General features: G+C 45.7%; 1 protein-coding gene across 2 annotated transcripts in view; it reads left to right on the plus strand.

The window, feature by feature from the left end:
• Positions 1-19,730, plus strand: part of GPR173 (G protein-coupled receptor 173) — a 70,650-nt gene extending 50,920 nt beyond the window's left edge. For both annotated transcript variants that reach the window (XM_083421026.1, XM_083421027.1), the window contains one exon: positions 15,892-19,730. In XM_083421026.1, coding sequence (XP_083277152.1) covers positions 15,982-17,094 — 1,113 coding nt within the window. In that variant the 5' untranslated portion in view covers positions 15,892-15,981 and the 3' untranslated portion in view covers positions 17,095-19,730. The remainder of the gene's footprint in view (positions 1-15,891) is intronic.
• Positions 19,731-23,748: the final 4,018 nt, after the last annotated feature.

Consider the following 23,748-nt stretch of genomic DNA (forward strand, 5'->3'; position numbering starts at 1 on the left):
CCCAAGTAGAAGCCAGATATAAAATCAGAGGTGATGGCATTTGAGGTTATGGGTCTGGTTTGTTTGCATTCAACTTTGTGCTAGTGCTGGTCAGGTGAAAATATGTTGTGAATGGTTTGAATTTCTGTTGGAGCCAATTTACTAATCCCTGTAATTGTGCTTGTGTGAATGCATAAACAGACACCTTGACAGCAAAATCAGACAGCAAACCTTTATACAAGTTACTTATTTAGGCCTCAAAGACTAAAAATAAAATAAAATGATCTAGTAACTTTAATGGGTGTGTTTGCAAGGTAGATATTGTTACTGGTAGGAGGACATTACTTGAGACAATAAAGTTACCCTGGCTGAAGCTGATATAAATGAAATGTTATTTCACTGACGTCAAGGTTGCTTACTATCCCTGCCACTCTTCCTTTTGAAAGTAAGCAGTGAGCCAGGTATGTATCAAAAGTTTAGCAACTGAAATCATGATAGGATTTTTGTTTTATACTTTTGTGTAAAATCTTAGTAAATCAATTGTAAGGCTATGGTAACTCACTGGAGTCACTGGAGTCAATTGGTGTGATTTCCTAGAGTGAATCAGTTTAAATTTCTGAAACTAAAAGGTGTCTAATCCCACTGTTGACTTAATTTTAATAATAATGAGTCAGTACATATGTGTGTGGAAAATTGGTGACAGAACATCCATATGTGTTTTAATGTGATATATTACCTGAATGAGTATTCATTGGATTGTGTGTAGTAAGTGTGTTTCATTGGAAGTGCTAGTTTGTCACTGTGTGTGTGAATGAATGTGTGTGTGAGAGTTCTAATATAACAGAGGCAGGCTTGGCAATAATTATCTGTGGTGTTGAATGGCTGTATTGTGCAGTCTTTATTAAGACTGTTTATTCAGAAATACCACTGACTGCAATGGGACTTGCCCTCTACTCAATAGGTTTAGGAGTTCAGTCTTTGTGCATTCTTGCCTGCCAGCACCTGAGTTTGAGGATGTGTTTGTGCATTGTCTGGGCCTGACTGAATACAGGTATCTGTGTCAAAGTGTGTTTCAAATCACACATATGTGCATGACCATAGCAGGATCTTGATATTTTTGTGAATGGATGTGATTCCGTGGATAGTGTGTGCTTAGGTCTATAAGTATACTTATTCATAATTAATTTCCCATTATTTTCTCTTTGTTTACTCATAAACCCTATGGACTAACTACGTTAGTCTTTAAATGACACAAGACTCTTTGTTTCCTGCTTGCCCACCCCCCCGCCACCATCCCATGACTGTAAATGTGACTTTGTGTTTTCTCAATAAAGTGATATATCTGCCAATTAAATTGGACAGTGGTATGCACAGGTCAATCAGATAATGAACATCACTGAAATAATTTGTGTGTCTGGCAAGATATAAGTGCATTGTGCTAAGAAACAGATGGCCGTGAGACTCTTCCCTTATTCTTATCTGTAAGTTTTTACAGGCGTGCAGTTGTGGGCTTGTCAGGTTCCCTGTGGTTGTGTGTATGACTCAGTGAGCTATCATGCGTGTTGTCAAAATGTGTGTATGTCCCCAAGCATATCTGCTGTGCATGTATTGTACTGATTGTATTATGAGTGTGTCAGGATGTGCTACTTACCAGTGGCGGAGAGGAACTCCCTTCACAATTCCCATTATAAGCAGCAGGTGTCAGTCCTGGAGCAGCCGTTGCTTGGCTTGACACTGGCCCCACCTTCTTTGACAGGCCTCAGGCTGGTGGCGTCATCTGTGTAGAGGGAGTCCTCAGATATACTGCTGGAGCTCTGGCACATAAAATCAGGAAGCTAAAGGGGAGGCATATAGCCTAAGGATCAGCAACTGGCCTAAAATCCAGGCCCTTCAACTGCTCGGCTCCCCAGAGCCAGCCTACGGGCAGGAGAGGTGTGAAGACAGTGGTTGCTGTGGGTCCCTGGCCCACTTCATAGCCCTCAATAGCCCTCATGTAAAGTGAGTTGCTGAGCAGCAGTTTAATGAAGCCTTTACCACAAGCCAGAACTATCTATCTCCCCTCTGACATAAACCCCATGTAATTCATATCAGAGATTGTGAGATCCTTGACATTTCCGTTAAAAGGATCTAAGGCAGCAGGTCTGAAAAAGAGTGCCAGTCAGAGCAGGCGGCACTTGGCAAGAGGGGCCAGTGGTCTGCTTTTTAACAAAGTGTTCATATGGAATGGAGTTGGTCCCCACCACCCAACAGCTTGAATTTAGTTGGAATGACCCAAGCGGAGGCAGAGAAAGAGTCCTTTGTCACATGTGGAGAATATCTTTTTGATCCCTCTGGGCCACAAGTTGGATACAAAGCATGTAAAATCAATTTATTCATATGAACATTCACTGCTAGAGTTTGTAGGCCAGGTGAGGGGGAGGGAGAGAGAAGCATCATTGACACGTGTATGTATTTGTGCGTGCTTATGTGGAAATTGTGTGTGCTCACAACTATTACAAGCAGGAGTGTGTAAGCCCACAGTGGATACGTACAAGATAAGCCACATGCTTTGTTTCCAAGTATACATTACTTACACATTGTGTGTTTCTGTGTGTATATTTGTTTAGAAGGTGCATGTGTGTGAATTTGTATATGTTCTGCTGAATCATAGAATCTGAAATTGTAGAGTTGGAAGGGACCCCAAGGGTCATCTAGTCCAACCCCCTGCAGGACAGGAATCTCTACTGGACTCCCTCGGGAGGTGGTGGACTCTCCTTCCTTGGAGGGTTTTAAGCAGAGGTTGGGTGGCCATCTCTCAGGGATGCTTTAGCTGAGATTCCTGCATTGCAGGGGGTTAGACAAGATGAAACTTGGGGTCCCTTTCAATTCTGCAATTCTATGATCCATAACAGACGGCCCTCTAACCTCTGCTTGAAAACCTCCTATGAAGGATGGTACCTCACCTTCCAAGGGAGTCAGTTCCACTGCAGAACCGCTCTTTCCCTTCCTGATGTTTAGTTGGAATCTCCTTTCGTGTAACTTGAAGCCATTGGTTCAAATCCTACCCTCCAGAGCAGGATAAAACCAGCATGGCAGCCCTTGAGCTATTGGAAGATGGCTATCATATCTAAGACTCCTCTTGTCCAGGCTAAACGTATCCAGCAATCTCAACCGTTTCTCATACAACTTGGTTTCCAGGCTCTTGGTTATCTTACTTGCTGTCCTCTGCACACATTCCAGTTTGTCGACATACTGTACTTCATTGTGGTGCAACATATGCATAAATTTTTGAATTGACAGAGTGACAATTTTCATAAATTTATGTATGTAAAATTGCATAAATACATTGTACGTCAGGTGTGGGGAACTTTTACCCCTTCAGATGTTGCTTAACTACATCTCCCATCAGCACCAGCAAGCATGGCAAATGGCGTGGGATTTGTAGAGGAGCACAGTTGTATTGGAGAGCCGCAGGTTCGCTTCACCTGTTGTGCTTATTCCTGTGGTGGGGGCACACACAGTATTATTACTCATTGCAATGTATTATATTGAGAGCTGGCATGTGCGCGTGTATCTTTCATTACATGGAAGAAAAACCTTTCAACATGAACAAAAATGGACAGGCTTCACGCCGACTGGCTGGGTTGGGTGCTCTGCAGATGGTTGGAGCAATGGGTTCCCCAGACCTACTGTTAAGATCTAGAAAGCCTTTGCCAAGCTATCTTGCTTAGTAGCAGGGGTAACTTGACCTGAGGGCTGTTGCTGAGGGAGGGAATTTTCTTATTATTGTGATTGTTATTATTATTACTTTTGTATACCGCCCTATACCTGCAGGTCTCAGGGTGGTTACAACATAAAAACACAAAATACAAAAGAAAAAGAAAAATAACCCCAATAACCCCCCCCACACACACACATTTTAAAAGGGTGTTGGATGTCAATCAGCCAAAGGCCTGGTTAAAGAGGAACATTTTTGCCTGGTACCTAAAGATATGTAATGAAGGCACCAGCCACGTCTCCTGGGGAAGTAAGAAAAGACTTCTCCCAGACTGAGCTGGAGCTTCCCCACCTCCCTCTCCCCTTCAAAAGCAGTACCACTTCCTGAATATTGCCCGTAGTTGAGGCAGAGTAGCATCACTCTAGACGGGTGGGGAAAGGTTTCCCCACTGCCCAGGATAGCAACAGCTGAGTCACCTCACTATCTTTCCCAACACAATCTGTTTTTTTCTTTAGAAGTGAATGGAGCCAGGGGTGTTAGGGGAGGGGTAGTACCTCTGGTGGGGGCCACATCATGCTCCTTCTGGGGTAGTTTATACACCATTGGTCTCCTCCCTGCACTCAGCTCTCACCTATGGCTCCTTGAAGCTGTCAGCATGTGGCGGCAGCAGCCACACCCCAGAAATGCTTTGGTTCCGGTTAAACCAGGTGAGGGTAGCCAATGGTCTCAAACCCTCAGTGAGTCAGGAACGTCCCCCTGCATGAGAAGACAAGCTCTGGTGGATCATGCAAATGAGTGATTCTGTACATTCTGTAGAGGGAAGGGGAGACAGATGGGGCTTCTCCACCCGGGAAAGGAGCCCATCTAGGAGTAGAAAAACTCTGGTCCTAAACCCATGCTGCCTTGTGAGATAGCTTTGGGAGAAGAAAAGGCTAAGGAGTGAACCCTACACAAATCTGGAGTTGATAAGATGCTTGGATGGTGCCTTGTACATCTCCTTCCATAGGTGCCAACTCTTCAGCCCCCCCCCCATGTCTGTTGGGATGGAGCTGAGCCCACCCAATCTTAAGGGGTCAGAGGAGGCTGAGCGCAGAGATGTGCTCCATGCTTGGCCTCCTCCTGATACAACAGGCAGCCTCTGGTCCCGCTGCACCACCTTATTCCCTAAGCGATGCCCGTCCCCAACCAGTGCTGCTGCTTTCCCCTGTAGGGAAGACCCACATCAGTGCCTCTGCTGCTTGCCCAGCGCCATTCTCATGATGGAGTGGCCAGGATGGTCTGGAGCATCCCAGGGGCTTTTCACCAGGGCAATGGGAGGCCCACAAAGCCTCCTGGAGTGGCGGCAAAAGGACGACTCCCCTTCCCAGCAACGGGTCTCCCAATGGGTCCCCACCTCTGCTGCACCTCCTGATCCAGCCTCAGGAGCAGGGTGAGCGGGGACTATCAGTCCCATCCTGCCTCCGCCCTGTTCACCAAGCTCACTTCCTCTGCAGGGCCAGCTGCAGTGAGGCCAAGGAGCCAAGAGCCAAGCAGTGTGCCACGCCTCCCCCCAATGCAAGAGTCACATGTGTGAGGTTGTCATTGTGTGTGTGACACGCAAGATGAGCCCCCCCCCCCAATGCTAGGCACAACTTGGCACCTCTGCCTCCTTCCAACAACTTCTGCAGCCAGGCTGGTGCCAAACACTTTCCTTTCCTTTGGACCACATCAGCAAGGCTGAGAAGGAGGTCTTGCCTTGGCCGCCCAGGACCTCCCGACACACTGCCCAGGATTGCACCCTGGACAGGTCACTTTGGTGCTGCCAACACAGTGCCTTGACTTCACCCCTAGAGGCACACTCCATTGTGTCTCAGTACAGACTGATGCCAACAACAAGAATGGATCCAATGGAGTTCAAAATGTGCCCCACAAACACTCAGGGGACCAATTAAATGTTATGGTGTGCGTGTTCTTCTCACTGGAAAGGCAGACACTTTACAAGCGTCTTACAATTTAAGAAGACTTCATCAGAGTAGGAACAGGGCAGCCGCCTGATACCAAGTCAAATCCGTGACTCATCTAGTCCATTATTGTCTACACTGACTGGCAGCAGCTCTCCAGGGTTTCAGGCAAGAGCCTCTCTCAGCCCAGCCGGGAGATGCCAAGCACAATGCATGTGCTCTACAACTGAGCTATGGCTATTCCCCCAAAGGCGTAACTGACTATGGGGCTGAATGCTCCAGGGTATGCAGATGTGGCATTTCTGTGTGTCAGGGGGAAGCCAATGTTCCTAAGTGATAAGGACACTCACAACAACTTGACAGAAGCAGGCAAATGCAGCCCACACTACTACTCCAACCCCCTTTCCTGACAGCTTCTCCGCCCTCTAGCACTTTCTCACTACTCTTCCCAGCTCCACTACCACCGGAGGCAGACTGACTGCCAGGACAAGTGGCTGTTGGGCATGATGCTGGTGGATTCTCTGGGACAGCTCAGTTGGTAGAGCATGAGATTTAGGGCTGTGGGTTCAAGCCCCATGATGGGCAAATGATTCCTGCATTGCAAGGGGTTGGACTGGATGATCCTGCTTGTCCCTTCCAGCCCTACAATTCTATGATTCTGCACCAGACCCTCAACTTATCATCATCATCATGTTATTTCTATGCCACCTTTCCACAGTTAAAGCAATGCTCAAGGTGGCTTACAATATGAAAAGATTTACATAATTACAAATAAATCAGTCATAAAAAAGCAAAGTAGTCATAAAAGTCATGCTGGCCACATGACCCGGAAGCTGTACGCCGGCTCCCTCGGCCAATAAAGCGAGATGAGCGCCACAACCTCAGAGTCAGCCATGACTGGACCTAATGGTCAGGGGTCCCTTTACCTTTACCTAGTCATAAAAATAAATAAAACACATTAAAAACTACATAACCAAACTGAAGAATTTCCACATAAAAATAAAGATACAAAAAGTTAATATCAGTAGTATCAGTTAATATCAGTAACAACAGCAAAAACTTCCAACAAAACCTCTCCCAAAATACCCCAGTCCTTGCTGGGCAGCAGCCGCAGTCCTGATGAGGCCCACCAGGCCCGTCCTGGGCCAGGAGGAGAGAGGCAGGACCAGGGCCCTCAGGCACTGGCAGGTGAGCTTAGAAGAGGAAGGGGAGGAAGAGGAAGCAGGAAGCCCCCCTTCTCTCACAGGCTCTCTCTACTCCTCTTATCATTTCAACCACAGACAGGCCAATTTTGTGACCCTGATAAAAAAACAGGCATTAGATGGACAATGGAGGAAATAGCCAAAGTGCTGCTGCTGCTGCTCCTCCTTTCACTGGCTTGGTTTGGATATATTGGCTGTGTGTGTGTGTGTGTGTGTGTGTGTGTGTGTGTGTGTGTGTTTGTGTGTGTGTGTGTGTGTGTGACCTGCTTTTCTCTCTTCACTGAAGATAAGGCAGAAGCACACTAGATCTGTCCCAAGTCCCGTGTGGGTGCCTCACCATATTTTATTGTTAACCTTAGAAAATGCTTGTTTCTAATTTTTGCTTTTGTTTTTAAAACAAGACTTACTCCATGCCTATCCTCCATGTATATTGTACTTCCTCTAGTCTCCCACCAGATTTCTGATAAAGGACCATGGCTGCCCATCTTCAGCAATACTGCAGCACCAGGTGTCCCCAGAGCATCCCTGTTTCTTTTGGTATTACTACTTCTTTTCGTGGCAGAACTCTTGTGCCCTTAAATCTGCAGAAATGTAGCAGCTGAAGCTTTCCCCCTTTGTGAGCCAGGAAAAGTTTCACCAGTATATTTCTGCATGTCAGGCAGCTGTCAGGAGCCCTACCAGAAAACAACCACCGGAAGGCCATTGCTCTTCCTCCCCCCAACAAACCTTGACTCCCTCTCCAGTGGTCCAACTCTGGCCATTAAGCTGGCGGCAGCAGCACCTGCTACTCAGCCTTCCAGATCAAGCTGCTGGTATTTACCATATTTTTCACCCTATAGGACACACTTTTCCCCCTCCAAAAATGAAGGGGAAATGTGTGTCCGTCCTATGGGGCGAATGCAGGCTTTCGCTGAAGCCTGGAGAGCGAGAGGGGTCGGTGCGCACCGACCCCTCTTGCTCTCCAGGCTTCGCACAGCTCTCTGCAAGCTATGGGAGCCTGGCGTTGGGCTCCCGCGGCTTGCGGAGAGTTGCCTTCATGCTGAAGCCTGGGCGCTCTGAGCTCAGCGCGCCCAGACTTCGCGCAGCTCTCCGCAAAGCGCAGGAGCCCGGCGCTGGGCTCCCGCGGCTTGCGGAGAGTTGCCTGTTCTGGGGGCTGGGGTCGGGGGTTGGTGGAAGCTCGGGCTTCCCCACCCCAGCCCCGCGCCTGGGGAAAAAATAATTCCCCCCCCCTTTATTCCCCCCCCCCCAAAAAACTAGGTGTGCCTTATGGCACGGTGCGTCCTATAGGGCGAAAAATACGGTACTCACCTCCTTGGGCAGAGCAGACTTCAAGTGGAAATAAGGACATGCTTGTAACACCCCTATTCTCACCAAGGAAAAATCACTGCCTGAACCTCTCCCCCTTCCCACTTTTACATATCCCTGAAAGCTTCTCTATGGTTTTTCCTGAGCTGGAGGGTTACATATTAGTAAATCGTCTATTAACAGTTTGCTAATGTTTAATATTTCATATTTTACTTATATAATAGCTGTGACTCAAAATGCATAGCAACATTTACTATCTGGGCAGGCAGTTTTGGAAGGGAAGTCTGTGCTCTGGCATTTTGTGCAGGAACCAATCCTGGTACACAAACTACATTTGACATGAAATATGTCCTTTGCATCTAATGTCCCTGGATTTTTAAATTTAAAAATATGCAGATAGAACCAACTGGGAGTGGCTGATAATTAATGGGCCAGAGCAGGGGGAAATTTAAACCCTTCTCTTCCTTTGCTGGTCTCAAACAGAATTCATCTTTTAAAGTTAATATGTACTTAGGGTGGTGGCAAATACCAGCTTTGGGAGAGGGACTTTTCTCAGGAGCATTATATTTTCCCATCTACACCTGGTCTGATCCCATTAACCATTCCTTCCAGTTGATACTATTTGCTTTTTTAAAAAGGTGTCACATGTGGTTTGGCCCCTAGGGCATATATGAAGGGGACCGGTTAAAGGCAGTACAGGCAGCGACTGTTTTAGGCGCATCTCATATGTGTGTAACCATGCTCATGCGCATTACACCGAACCCGGACGTGACCCCAAAACATTACAAAAAAGGGGCAAGGTGGGGCAGGGGCGGAATGGAGTATTTGCAGGCTTTTTCAGTGATGTTTCCAATATACATGATTTCACTTAAATGGGTCCTGTACCTGATAGGGGATTGGAGCTGCCCTTCCTGCGCCCCCATCGCTGAGCTTGGGGTGCAACAGGGGCACCAAGGGAGCCCAGGTGGAGCAAGGCTGGTGGGAGGAGGGCAATTTCACTCCACCACACCTGTCTGTAGCTAAGGGACAGGTTCTGATCTAGTTCTCATGGCGATGGCAAGCCTCTATCTGGATTCTGCAGCTTCTGACTACAGGTGGGGAGCATGTGATGTCACGTTCTTCCACAGAAAAACAATTCCCCAGCATGTCAGGGAAGAGGCAAGAGGCATTTCCTATGTCAACATTTCCCCTCTTTTGATAGAATCCTAGAATTGTAGAGTTGGAAGTAGGGCTGGGCGACGTATCAAGACATTGTACAAAATCAGTTCAAAGTCTACATCATGGTAATGGTTTCATAATATTCGACACGGTGATATATTCCAAATCATGGTGTGTATGTGCGCTATGTAAAAAATTGTGATGTGGTTAAAACCGTGAAGCCTCTTGTCACTTCTCTCATAATTCCTGCCGCCCCTGTTCCTCTGTACTGGAAAATAACAGTTGCAACAATATATTAAAGGTAAGTAAAAATGTATCAGTTTTAGACTGCTAAGTAGTAGCAGTTGCCAAGACATTACCCCCATTTGCCTCTACGGTGGTACCTCGGGTTAAGTACTTAATTCATTCCGGAGGCCTGTTCTTAAGCTGAAACTGATCTTAAACTGAAGCACCACTTTAGCTTAATGGGGCCTCCTGCTGCTGCCACGCGATTTCTGTTCTCATCCTGAAGCAAAGTTCTTAACCCGAGGTACTATTTCTGGGTTAGTGGAGTCTGAGACCTGAAGCGTGTGTAACCTGAAGTGTATGTAACCCGAGGTACCACTGTATATAGTTATGATATACAGTCAAACCTCAGTTGTTGGATGTAATCCGTTCCGGAAGCCTGTTCAGCTTCTGAAACGTTTGACAACCAAGGCACAGCTTCCGCCTGGTTTCAAGAGCTTCCTGCACTCAAACGGAAGCTGCATCAGACGTTCAGCTTCCAAAAAACGTTGAAAACCTGGAGCATTTACTTCTGGGTTTTCGACGTTTGGGAGCCAAAACGTTTGAAAACGGAGCCATTCAGGAACCGAGGTTTGACTGTATCAGTTTATCGCGATGCTTAACTGGTGATAAAAACCAGGCATTTCTCAGCCCTGGTTGGAAGGGGCCCCGAGAGTCTTCTAGTCCAACCCTGCAGTCCAGGAATCTCAACTCAAGCATCCATGTTGTGTGGAAGAACATTCCGTCATGCCAGTCCCCACTTATAGTCTGAAGCGGCACAGCCCTATCATAGATTTCCCACTTCCGTGAGTAGAAACTTTTTTCTCTTTTTCTCTTTACTGGGCTGGTAGTTTGTTTGTATTATTGCCCCAAAGCCACATTTATGGCATTTGGAAAACACGCGGGCTTGGGGCCTAACTAGGTTTTTACAAGATGCAGTTCTGTTCCCACCAGGGATAGTAAGAGGAAAGTGACTCCCACAGATTCTCCTCTTGAGCCCTTCAAAAATCTGCTCTGGGTGGGATTGAGGGATCCTGTAAAGCAGTATGAGATAAAGCACACTCTCCTTCTGCTGTCAGGTTCCTCCACTGAATCTCACCAGTCCCTAGGCAGAACTCTTCCATTTACGGATGCCTAGTTAGGATCCTCAGTCAGTTTTGTCAGTCAAAATACTAGATATGAGCAGATGGGTATGCCAGTGGGCCAGTCTGCCTGACAGTCTTCTCTTTTCCTCCATCTTTGCCCCAGGTGAGGAAGAGGTCTCCTGGCTCTATTCTAATCTGTGCTGCAGCTTGATCCTTTATAGCTTTACTGAGTAAAACTGGGTTTACATCCACGTATGGATGGGACTGTTGTGTTAATAATTCAAGGATATAACGGGGTGCATGCCATTGTATGGCACTGGGGTTTTGTAGGTTGTGTACACACTTGGGTGTTAGTAGTGTACATGGGTTGCACAGAAATGATTTTTCCATGTGAGCTTTTGGGCACTTTCATCCACACAGGACCACTTCCAGTTTAAATCGGTCTTGATATGTCCCGCCTGCGCTAGGGAGATGCATTCATTCTATGCATTGTTGACCCCTCTCCCCAATGACTACTTCCCTGACCTCCAGAAGTTCCAGCCACCTGAGGTCCATCATAGGCACATGCCCAGGTATTTCCTTTTTAAAAAAATAGTTTTGTCCATGGATTAGCACAATAACAAATGTCCGCCAAAGTTTTAAGCATTTTCCACAGTGGGCAAAATAGCCTATTTTAAACAACTGCTTTTGAAATACTTTTTTTTTTTAATTTTACCAGAGTCAACAGCCTTCTAAGGAATGCCTCTGTAGGCCAGGCAGGTGGGAGGCTCAGGTGCCTCTGATCTCCAAACACAAGAAGTTGTGGGGCAGCTCAGAGAAAAGCCTGCCTTGCCCCACCCTCCAGTCTCTGCTTCTCAATTTGTATTGTATTATTTTATGTACTGTGACTTTCCATTGTTTTATTGATTATAGTTTAGAAATTATTTATTATAATTGTTAAGAGTGGATTTCTGTTTAATTTTTATATGCTGATATTTAATATTATTCTATACTATTTCAATGGATTGTTGAATATTACTTTATTTTATATAAGTTGCTTATTTTAAAGTTATGTTTTATTATCACATTTTTGTATTGGATTAGATTGTTATAAGGTGTACATTCTTTTTTCTTCAACTTGTAAACCACCTTGGGTATAGAAAAATAGAAAGACGGTATACAAATTAAAAGTGATGATGATGATGATGATAAAAGTACATTCCACACATGGTCAAGTCAGGATGGGAAGACTGATTTGGGGGAGAAGGATTTAAATACAGTGTTTTTCTATTTCTTTCCTCTTTCCTTTTCTTCCTCTTGTACCTGCAAAGGCCATTTTATTTTTAATACAGCTGTTTTGTGCAAAGGCAGTTCTGAAACAAAACAGTTGTTTTTTAAATAAAAACAAATTATGGTGAGTTTGCCTTCGTCAATAATGGGTTGAGCTAGGCACATCACATCCTTTCATTTAGGCTGATGACTATTTTGACACAAAATGACTATTTTGTGCTCAGGTGATGAGGGCTGTGGTGATAGATGAAACCAGCAAAACATCACCAAACCTATAAACCCAGCCCATAATGTGCTTCAGTGTATCCAGTCTTAGGCAACATGCAATTTTATGTTGGAATTCCTCTCCTTAGCACATTATCTGCAGATAGGGGAAATCAGAATTAAATGGGGTTGGGGTTGAGTGTTGACTGCTATGCAGATCAGGGATGCATCAAATCCACTTTAAACTGCTGTGTGTCGTCTTCTTCTTTGGCGATCACTCGTAGGTCAGTAAGATTGTCTTCCATGAACACGGTCTTAACAGTGAGTCCGTAAGTGGCTGTGGAGACCAATTCTGGATCCACACATCCTTCCACAGTGGGGACATAGGTTTCCGGGTGGGAGTTGATCATGGTGAGGATTTGCCAAACGTGTCTTCCTCTTAGCATGTTTCTCTTTTCATCCTGAGTTTGAGTGTCTTCAAAGTCCATGACACCTTTGGTAAAGGCTGTTCTCCAAATGGAGCATTTACAGGCCAGTGTTTCCCAGTTGTCGGTCTTTACGCTATATTTTTTTAGATTTGCCTTGAGAGAGTCATTTAACCCCTTTTGTTGACCACCAACATTATGCTTTCCATTTTTAAATTCAGAATAGAGTAGTTGCTTTGGAAGATGATAATCAGGCATCCGCACAACATGACCAGTCCAATGAAGTTGATGTAGATTTGGGGCAAGGTGACAGGTGAGTTGTACACATGCATCTATAGTTTTGCTAGGTCATTTCACTGACAGGGCTTCTGTACCCTTATTTGTATCGCCTGTCACGGCATGACAGGGATAAGGGAAATCACATTCTCCTTTCCCTGGGATCCTTCAAGACACAGGTGCTCTCCTGGGCTTTGCACCTCGGAATAGTTTTAAGTATCAGAGCTTTGTTGCAGTTTAGTAAAAGTGCTTGAACATTCTCCCACACAACCACACTTTCCATGGTTCACTAAGGAGAGGAAACAACAGTCAAACCAGTCTACGTCTGCTGTGTAGAGATAGCTTATTTGTACCTTAGTATGATTGTTGACTGTATCCTGGTATTTTTGCATGAGTGTGGGAGAGAGTTGGATTTCCACCTGTTGAGTTGCTGAGGTAGCAGCTGAGCTGTAGCAAGTGGCAGGTAATAGTGTTTATCATATTTTTCAAAAATAATAATATAAATATCACAATATATTTAGCACAATATCAAGAGAACGCTGAACATACGGATATTTCACATTAAAAAATCATGTGTAATTTCTTTATTTATACAAATAAAGTTAAGGATAAGTAAATTAAGAAATAAGAAAGCTACATCTTTACTTTGTACTTCCATTTTCTAATAGTCAGTACTGTAAAGGGGTTTAACCCTTTCACAAATCTGAGATTCTTCTTCTACAATCTCTAAGTCTCATTGTATCACTAAGTTTAAATAACTGTGCTAGTTGCAGAAACATCCTGTAACTAAAAGAGTTTCCCCCCAGTGTCGTCCCCCCCAAATTTTCCCACTGAAAAGCTGGGTTGGTGGAGGGGAAGTCCTGAGAGCATCTTTACACATCTCTACTCATCTGGGCAACCCCCGAGGACTGGGTTCAAGTGCTTTAAGCACATCTGATCAGACATCTGGGGAAGGAGTGGAATGCTAAATTTATATTGGCCCCTTGGCAGGAAAATAGTGCATGACTGGTTTACCAAGCTGTTAAAGGCACACTCTGGTAAGTTACTACTTAATACACAGCCACCTGTTTTTACTTGATGCCTGCTGGGGTGGGGGGGGAAGGGTGGCTAAGGAGAAAGTGTGTGTGTGGCTAGAGCATGAGACTCTTAATCTCAAGAACAAGGGTTCGAGCCCATGGCTGGGTGAAAGATTTCTGCACTTCAGGGGGTGGACTAGATGATCCTCATGGTCTCTTCCAACTCTACAGTTCTGTGATATTTGTGTGTGTGTGTGTGTGTGTGTGTGTAAAATTCAACATCTACACAATCTGCTTACTGATTTCACTAAGTATACATAGGATTGCTAGCTTTGTAAAATGAGCTTCTTCTGGTGAAAGACCTTATTGGGTAGGATAACAAGGTAGCAAAATTCTTAGGTGCACTGAGAGTGTAGTTACTATTGACTAACAAAATTGCTTTGTCATTTTGAGCTGAAATTGTCTTCATCCACAAATTGTAAACTCATCAACTATTTATATATATAAAAATTTAACTTGCAGTGCTAAATTTAGAGAGATTACTCTCTCCCATGCAAGTGCAATAAACATGAGATCATTCTTAGAGCACTTTCCTTCTCTGACTCCCTGACTCTTGTATGTGACTCAAAACGTACCAAGCAGCTTTGTAGAAACAATCTCTCCCTTGGCCAGTGTCAAAATTAAGCAATGCTTTCCAAATCTGTGTATTTTTTCATATCAGTTTAACTGTCATGGCTTCTTCCAAAGAACCCTGGGAATTCTGTTAGGGATCTCAGTTACACAGGTCTCCTCTTGATATGGCCTATGTGTGTGGACCTGCTAGAACTGGTGGCAATTTCTCTCTCTCTCCCCCCCCCCCTTTGTCCCAGGCTTTTCATTTTGCATCACCACCAGCCCATAGAGAATATTGAAGTGACCATGACTTTGGGTCAATATTAAAAAATATTTGACTGACTGATTGACACTGGGTGTGTTTTATGAATTATGGAGTTGGAAAGGTCCCAGGGGTCATCTAGTCCAACCCCCTGCAATTCAGGAATCTCAACTAAAGTATCCATGACAGATGACCATCCAACCTCTTAAAAACCTACAAGGAGGGAGAGGTTACCATGTGTTTTGAGGACTATTTGGCTCTTTGGAATAGTTGGCCATTTCACTCTAGACTGGTGGATGGGACTTGAGACTCTCCAGCTCCCATCAGCCCCAGTGGCCAAGGAGGATGGGAGTTGGGACTAGCTGCAGATGGAGGAGCACAGGTTCCCCATCACTTCCCTAGAGGGCACTAACTACAGTCAAACCAACTTCAGCTGATATAACAGTATTACTATGCAAACAGTTGCCATAGTTCTTATCTTAATTATTCACAAAAGAGCCTTGTGAGTTAAGACACAATTCTTCTCAACTTATAGATGGAGGCTGAGAAGACAGGGACTTGTCCCAAGACCATCAAATTGGATGCTATCCCTGACATGTCCAAAGCTGGCTCAGTGAAGTAGGGAAAGGAAAAGGATTAATTATTTCTTGTCTAAGATGATGTGTTTCTCCAGATTGAGCGAGGGCATTTTGAGTTGGCCACAAATGAATATTGTGAAAATCCAGCTCAGCCAGTCACTTTCTCCCAGTTTCATCTACCTCATAGGAGTGTTGTAACAATAAAGAGGAAGCTCATGTATGATAAGCTCCTCAAAAGGAGGGGAGGACAAGAATATAATATATATAACCAAGCAGGCAGACCAGTAAGCTGCTTACTGTAACATGAGCCCTCAAATCCACCACAGGGTGTTCTAGAGTTCACCTGGCTCTCTAGTTTGTGTAGACATCCCTCCACTTAGCCCGACAAAAATCCTTGTGTCAGTCATAGATGTTTGTCCTTTCCTTCCAGGAGGCGGAAGGGGATCTCTCCTTTGAATTTCAAAACACCTGTAGTTATTTCATAGAATTTGGGACAGGTTTGGGAGCTCATATAGAACATAGTATTAAAAAAGAAAGAAAGGGAAAGGGGAAAAAGTTTGTGTTACTACCATGAACTAATGCTTCCTTACTCCCCTTTCCTCCAACCTTTTCCCCACAGACAATGCCCCCCTTTAGCACTGGGGTCATGGGCCATCACCGGGCACGTCGCCGCTGAGCCAGTTCCCCCCTTTCCTTTCCCCACCTAAAGATGGCCAGTGCCAACGAGACTGAAGAAGCCCATGGCTCAGCGCCCCACGCAGCCTCCACCTATGCCAAGCTGCTGCTCTTGGGCCTCATCATCTGTGTGAGTCTGGCAGGGAACCTGTCCCTCTCGCTGCTGGTCTTGAAAGAGCGTGGCCTCCACAAAGCACCCTACTACTTCCTGCTGGACCTGTGCCTGGCTGATGTGATCCGCTCAGCTGTCTGCTTCCCCTTTGTCCTCGTCTCAATCCGCCACGGCTCTGCTTGGACTTACAGTGTGTTGAGCTGCAAGATTGTGGCTTTCATGGCTGTCCTCTTCTGTTTCCATGCTGCCTTCCTCCTCTTCTGCATCAGTGTCACACGCTACATGGCTGTGGCCCATCACCGCTTCTATGCTAAACGCATGACCTTCTGGACATGCGTGGCTGTCATCTGCATGGTGTGGACTTTGTCCGTGGCCATGGCCTTCCCACCCGTCTTCGATGTTGGGACCTACAAGTTCATCCGTGAGGAGGACCAGTGCATCTTTGAGCACCGCTACTTCAAAGCCAATGACACCCTGGGCTTCATGCTCATGCTAGCTGTGCTGATCTTTGCAACCCACGTGGTTTACATCAAGCTCCTTCTCTTTGAGTACCGCCATCGCAAGATGAAGCCTGTCCAGATGGTCCCAGCTATCAGCCAAAACTGGACGTTCCATGGGCCGGGAGCCACTGGGCAAGCTGCAGCCAACTGGATTGCTGGCTTTGGCCGTGGCCCCATGCCTCCTACCTTGTTGGGCATCCGGCAGAATGCTCACGCTGCCAACCGGCGCTTGCTGGGCATGGAAGAATTCAAGGCTGAGAAGAGGCTAGGCAGGATGTTCTACGTCATCACTTTGCTCTTTTTGGTTCTCTGGTCACCCTACATTGTGGCCTGCTACTGGAGGGTATTTGTCAAAGCCTGTAGCATCCCCCACCGCTACCTCTCCACAGCTGTTTGGATGAGCTTTGCCCAAGCTGCTGTCAACCCCATAGTTTGCTTTGTACTCAACAAGGACCTCAAGAAGGGCTTGATCACCCACATTCCCTGCTGGAGGACAGAGCCTGAACTGCCCAGAGAGCCTTATTGTGTGATGTGAGGAGTGCCAAGGGTTGGCGAGAAGGCATCTGCCTGTGCCAAACTGAATTTGAGTTTCATTTCTTTCTTATTTATATATCACACAAGATGCCAAAAGATGGGTCGTTCTGCTTCCCCTGCAATTTTGGCCATGGTTCCCCAGAGTACTTGGTGTCACAATGGACTATGAGCGCTTCAGTTATCCCAGGGCAAATATCCCAAACCACTCATTAACTACAATGAGATCAGAGCTGGATTCTGGTCTCAGCTCCCCTGGGGTAAATCCAAAGCTATACGATGACAGTAACTGGTCCCCAGTAGTGTTCCAGCCAGTGCTTAGAAGGGGTACAAAATATCCTGTGCATCATGGAGCTTTCCTCTTTTTATAGCCCACAAACTCTATCCAGTTGCTTCAATCAGACACTGCAAAACTCCATAGAACCAACACCAGAAACTTCTGTGTCCATTATTTCAAAGTGTTTGATCTAGCAGCTCTAAAGGTGTGTCTGGCATCACTGAAAAGAGGCCAGATTTTTGTATTTGGATCTCCCAGAGTGAAGCCAAATCCATCCCACTCACTGGAGCAAAACCACTTCATGCTCAGCAGGGCTGATTTGGCTTTACAGCTGGAGGGTGTTGATGGAAGCAGGGCTCTGATGATGGAATCTGCTTCTGTAGAAGATTAACTCTCCCATTCAGTTATTCAGTCCATCAATTAAATCAATTCCACACGGTCTCAGAGTCTGAGGCTAAGTTTAGGGGGGCCCCACAGGGAAAGGAAGGATAGAGGGGCGGGGGAGGAAAGGAGGCAGTAGACACAGCTGTTTAAAGGAATGCCATGGAGCTAGCCTTGACTTGGCTCCTTGTCAGTCAGAAGCTGTAACCAGGGAGCCTTGGAAACCCCACCTCAGTTGCCATGGCAGCAACCAATCCAAGGCCCTGCAGACCATGTCACCCTGGAACAATGCAAGCAGGAAGATGCGGGTGGGGTGTGGGGGAGGAGGAAGCCACCAAGAAAATCCTAACGCATTCCCTGAAGAGTGGGAGAAGGCAGAGACATCAACATGCAAGGCAGACAGTGGAGAGCATCCAAGGCTGCAGAAAGTGTAGGGTAACCACAGGAGAATCATGTGCAACGATGTCAATATGGCACATGCCCTGCTAAAATGGAAAGCAAAAACACTACTGTTGCAAGGCATGTGCCACTATGCTCCCGCCACCCGTTTATTCTCACGCATTCAGATCACACTGCACATTGCTTCCCCCTTGCCATGTCACATCATAGAACTGTTTGCACTGTTCTTGTGAGACAATACCAGATCATGTGTGGAAAGCTCTCCCTTCCCAGAGTTGCTGTCTCGTACCTCTGGGTTTATTCCAGTGGACAAGTTGTCTGTGCTTTGGGTCATTGACAGAAAGAGGGCAAATAGCCCTATGGCTCAGAAAAAGGCCTGGTTGTTCTAGTGTCTCTAAGAAGGGAGGGTGTCAAGCCTCGAAAAAGGGGGTGTGGGAGGAAGTGTTGCTGTCTCTGAGAGAAGAGGGGTACACTGGGTGGAGTGAGTGGGAGAGAGGACTCCAGTTCTGGGTCGCAGTGGTTGGCTTGTTTATTTATCTATTTATTAAAGAGAAAGGGAAATGTGGGGGTTGGAACTCCTGGGGCCTGAAGATTAGAGAATCTGGGAGTCCTGAGCTTGCTGGGTTCACCCTTAGTTGTGATACCCATCGGTCCCATTTTGGCTTTACCCCTCAGGCAGGTACTCCCAAAATTCAGGAAAATGAATTACCAGACATATTTATTGAGGAGTGAAGGTGGGGAGACATGGGACATCCTAATTCAATGGGACTATTGTTAATGCTGAGGTGCTCCTCATGGGGTGGGGAGGGGAGAGAGGATTCAGGAGGAAAGAGGGGGTTGAGAAATGAGGCCTAGAAGAAGCACTGCTGGGAGTAACGTCAGAGAAAAATGGAGGAGGATGAGTGGAGGGATAAGTCAGGGAAAGTATTAGGAGCAGCGCAGTTTGGGAGGTGGGAGTAGGGATCGGAAGGTGGGGACATCGCGAACCAGGTGAGGATGCAGGGATTGGGGCTGTCTCCCACTTGTTCCCCTTCAAAGGACCCAGATGCTGACTTTTGCCTCTGAAGACAAGACTGTTCGTCTTATCCTCCAGTCCTGCACCCACTGAATGGCCTTAAATCACTGGCCAGCATTATGGCCACCCTGCAGAAAACTGTATTTGAAAAAATATGGGAGATGAACACAGATTATTTCCAGGATGCTTTTTCTGGAAAGAGACTTGAAAGAAGTTGAAATGTTTTTGTTTTTAAAAAGGAAATCGAATAAAGAAATTGCAACTTTAGTGGGAGAGGGAGGGTTGGGTGGGGGGCACAGGACAGATGGATGGATGTGTGTCCCCTGCAACATACACTTCTGAACTTCTTTCAGATGGGGGCAGCTTGAGGGGGTGGGTAGGGAATGACTGGATTGAGGGGTGGAAATTGATTTTTGGGGTGGGGACTCTGTTCTATCCTGCCCCACCACCCCCTTTTTGTGTCAAATTTGTTTCCATTCCCTCCTTTTTCTGGGGATTTTCTCATTTTCTTTTCCTTTCCTTTGTTTTTTTATATAAATATATAAAAAACATGGAATGAAATGCAAAATTCCTGGGTGATTTTTTGAGTCAGAAACAAAAAAAAAAGTGACTACAAACATTCCGCTGAGGGCTAACATGACATGGAAGATCCACAATCAGAATTCCCAGCAGTGTTGTTAGGCTTAAAGCAGCCCTGCATGTGTTACACTTTCCCCTGCACTACTTCTTTGATAGAAATTGCCCCCCCCAAGGTACTATTAGGTATGGAGGGAGAAAAGACAGGTATGTTGTGGGTACTTGCCCTCCCTTCCCTGCTTCTAACAGCTGGTGGGGGTGGGGGTGGGGTGTAATTTCCCCCAGGGGACCTGCACAGGAAAAATGCTTAATTCCTCTCTCCCTGTGCTGTGGCCCCAATTATGTCATGTGAGTTGAACCTGGAAAATACTGTCAGAGTTCTTGGAAACTTCAATTTTGACCAATGGAAAGTTAAAGAGCACGAGGATTACAGTTGACATCTTTACTGTGTTCAGATGGTGCTTTTGAAAGAGCAGAATGCCTTTTCCAACAGTGAAAGTTAAAGACTGCAAAGTGAAAGTCTTCTTTTGTGCAGAGTGCCTTCCTCTATGATGGGAAGCACTTTAAAAACGTAGACAGAGTGCCTTGGAGTATAAGCAGTATGTCCCCTTCAGCCGTGGGGAAATAATGGAATCACCAACCCCACAATTTGTTGTCACTCTGCAGACTCCTCTTCTGGCAAATGGCCAGGATGAAATGTTGACAAATTGGCAATCCTAATGGGAATTCTCAGCTGTAATCCCAGATGGGATTTAATGCAATAAACAACTTTGCACATGGGAGCCCATCTGCTTTCAGTGTTAGGGCCCCAATATAGGGGCAAATGATATTAATGCATTTGCATGTAGATGCACTGGCCAGTGAGACAGAAGATGTCTCTCTCTCTTACTTTTCCCATACCTCCAATCTAGCCTTTATGATTCTGGATGCAACACAAAATTACCACTAGGAAGGCCTGAGTCCCAACTCTTAAATAATAAAAAATAATAAACCTATATATATATATATAGGCAGCAAAAAATGAACATTTGAAAAGCTTTTGTAAATAAAAAGGTCTTGATCACCTGGCAGAAGCCATCTAAACCTGGCTGGCAATGATTTCTTAACGGGCCCAGCAACAGGGGCTCCACCCCTAGCACAGCCCACCACTAGTAATAGGGGTGGTTAGTCTCTCTTCTACCCCAGGAAGAGGCTCTGGCTGAGCCCTTCCCTCAGGATCCTCAGCCACTCAGTACTATTTGTCTGTGTCTCCTACTTGGCAACAAGTGGCGGCAGGGTGTAATAAAGAGGCAGGGCCAAGCCTCTCTTGCTGGTCCAAATGCACAAGAGGTGGCTAGGTGTGTGACAGGGAGAAAAGCCATAGGAACAGGGTGGTATTGTTATAAAGGCTTTTGGCCCATGACTTGTGATTGCCTATCCCTAGTGTATAAATATGGTCTTCTCTAGAAAAGCTATTCTATATGGGCACTTCCATACTGCTATTTTTGATCACATGCCAGCAAATTCTAAATGTGCAATTACAGTTGAGTAGGGAATCTTATGCAACAAGTCCACTCCCCCAAAAGACTGGACATTTTGTGTTAAGTTGATGGGGAAATGCGCTAGGATGAGCAGGGTAACACTTGATGTAATGTCAAATTTGGCTGCCCCACAAACAAATGGGGATGAATGTTCACCTCACAAACAGAAGGTACACAGAAGAGCGACAACCTATAGCTGAGGGAACAAGGGTGTCTCACATCCCGTGGATCTCCTTAATATCTTTACTCAAACAGAGGCAGCCATGTTTCTTCTGGCACTTAAGCCCAATCAGGAAACACACGCTCTGGCAGATAGCCAGTTAAGCCAGTCCCAGAAAAGGTGCATTGCTTTTGTCTGGTCTCCAGAGCTGCTAGACTCCACCCTGACATGCTCTGCTCACATTCCACCAGATGTTCTCTGCCTGCCAACCTGGCTCCATCCACAGCACCTATCTTGAAATAAGAAGCTGGCTAACCTGACACAAAACAAAGAAAAGTTGACACGGAATTTAGAGAGACTGCAGTCATTCTTAATATTTATTTATTTCTCAATCAATCAATCAATCAATCAAAATGTATATACAATTTGATAGTAAAGAAACCTCCAAGCAGTTTACCAAGATGTGTTGGTGCTGCACTATAAATGTAACAGGTTTCCCCACAACTGTAGGGACCTTGCCATCCTGTGCTGCATTTTGAGGTGACCAGGGAAAAGCTACAATGCTCTTAACTGTGTGGCATTTCAGAACTGCTGCATTGGTGAGAGGGATACGCCACTTTCCATTCTTGAGAAGGAAGGTAGGACATAAATGTTATTTAGCACAGGAAACTTGGTTTTTATTTCTTCTAACCTTGAAAAACCCCTCAAGGTATAAATAAAACCAGTAGCTTAAAATATTCATTATTTTTTAAAATTATGAATTTAAATGCAGGTCAACTTTACATATCTGGGTCAGCCTGCTGAAACAGATTTTTTTGGCAGGTGCCCCAAACAGTACAGCAAAGGCACTTGCTTGATGTCAAGGTGCAACTTGTGGGGGGTGTTCATCATAGGAGAAAACATGCCAATGTAAGCCACGTTTTAGCAAAGACAAAAATATCTTTATAAAAAACATTATCAGCAGGAGAGGCTATTTGGACAATGGTGTGCTAAAGGAAGAAAAGGAGACTGCAGAGCTGAATGAATTCCTTGCATCTGGTTTGGAGTGGAAGCTTGCAGGATCTTGGAGCTCACTTTCACAGGAAGGGAGCCTGAGGATTTGAGGCAAACAGCAGTGACAAGAGATGAAATTCTAGTCCCTATGGGGAAAGGCTAATCTGAGGCCTATGCCATCTGGTATCCTATTGGCTTGGCAGTCACCCACTTGGCTTTAAACTGCCTTAACCCGTTTCCTGTGTTCCCTAGGCAACCCCACCCCCCATATTTTAATGTGAACATTTGTTTCAGGCAGTGATCAATATCACAATGACTTATCTTTAGGGCAATTAGCATATGTAAATGAAAACTACCAACCACCAGGATAGCTGACAACTAATTTAGAGCCTGTACAGAACACTTCTAGTTCAGAGCTGCCTGGGCTTCAGTCTTGAGGAATCCCAGTTGACAAGGACAAAGCTTTGGTTGCACAACCTCCCTATCATCCAACTGCTTCTTTGGCTTTCCACAAATCAACCCTGGGAGAAGAATCCTTGCTTCCAAAAGCTGGGTCATAGAACTGTAGAGTTGAAAGGGACCCAGGGGTCATGCTGCCATGCACCCATGGCAGATAGCCACCCAACCTCTGCTTAAAAGTCCGCAACCTCTCGTGGGAGGCTGTTCCACTGCTGAACAGCTCTTACTGTCAGAAAGTTTTTCTGAATGTTTAGTTGGAATATCCTTTCTTGGTTCAAGTCCCATTCCCTGGACACTAGACTTCTGTTGATGCAGCCCAGAAGAGCATTAGCTTTTTTGGCTACTGCATCACCCTGTTGACTCATGTTAAGCTTGTGGTGCACTAAGACCCCTAGATCCTTTTCACATGTACTGCTAGTAAGCCAGGTGTCCCCCATCCTATATTTGTGCATCTGGTTCTTCCTGAAGAACCTAACATTTGAGCTAATTTCCTGCAAGACGTTGCAGAAATCTCATGAGATGCCACATAAATCTTCTGAGTTCACCAAGATCTTGCCAGAAATCAGGGCTGATGCCAGTGCTGCTTCTCTGCCAGTGCCAAAGGTGCCAGGGGCCCCACAGGGCACCACCTTAGGGACTTCTGCCTCATGGCCCTGGCAAGTGGATCACAGGTCTAAACTGTAAAAGTGCCATTCAAGAGTGCCATACAGCAAATATGCCACAGCCTCACAAGTTTTTGGATGGCATTACCTGGAAGCAGGTCAGGAATGTTGTGTGAGAGTGAAGCAGGAATGGAGACCTGTCTCTAGACCACGTCCTGCTCCTATCCAGGTATGGCACAAACTCAAACTGCCAAGGCACTCACCTACTCACCAAAC

The sequence above is a fragment of the Podarcis tiliguerta genome, assembly GCF_965153285.1.
Source record: "Podarcis tiliguerta genome assembly, chromosome: 17".
NCBI classification, from domain to species: domain Eukaryota; kingdom Metazoa; phylum Chordata; class Lepidosauria; order Squamata; family Lacertidae; genus Podarcis; species Podarcis tiliguerta.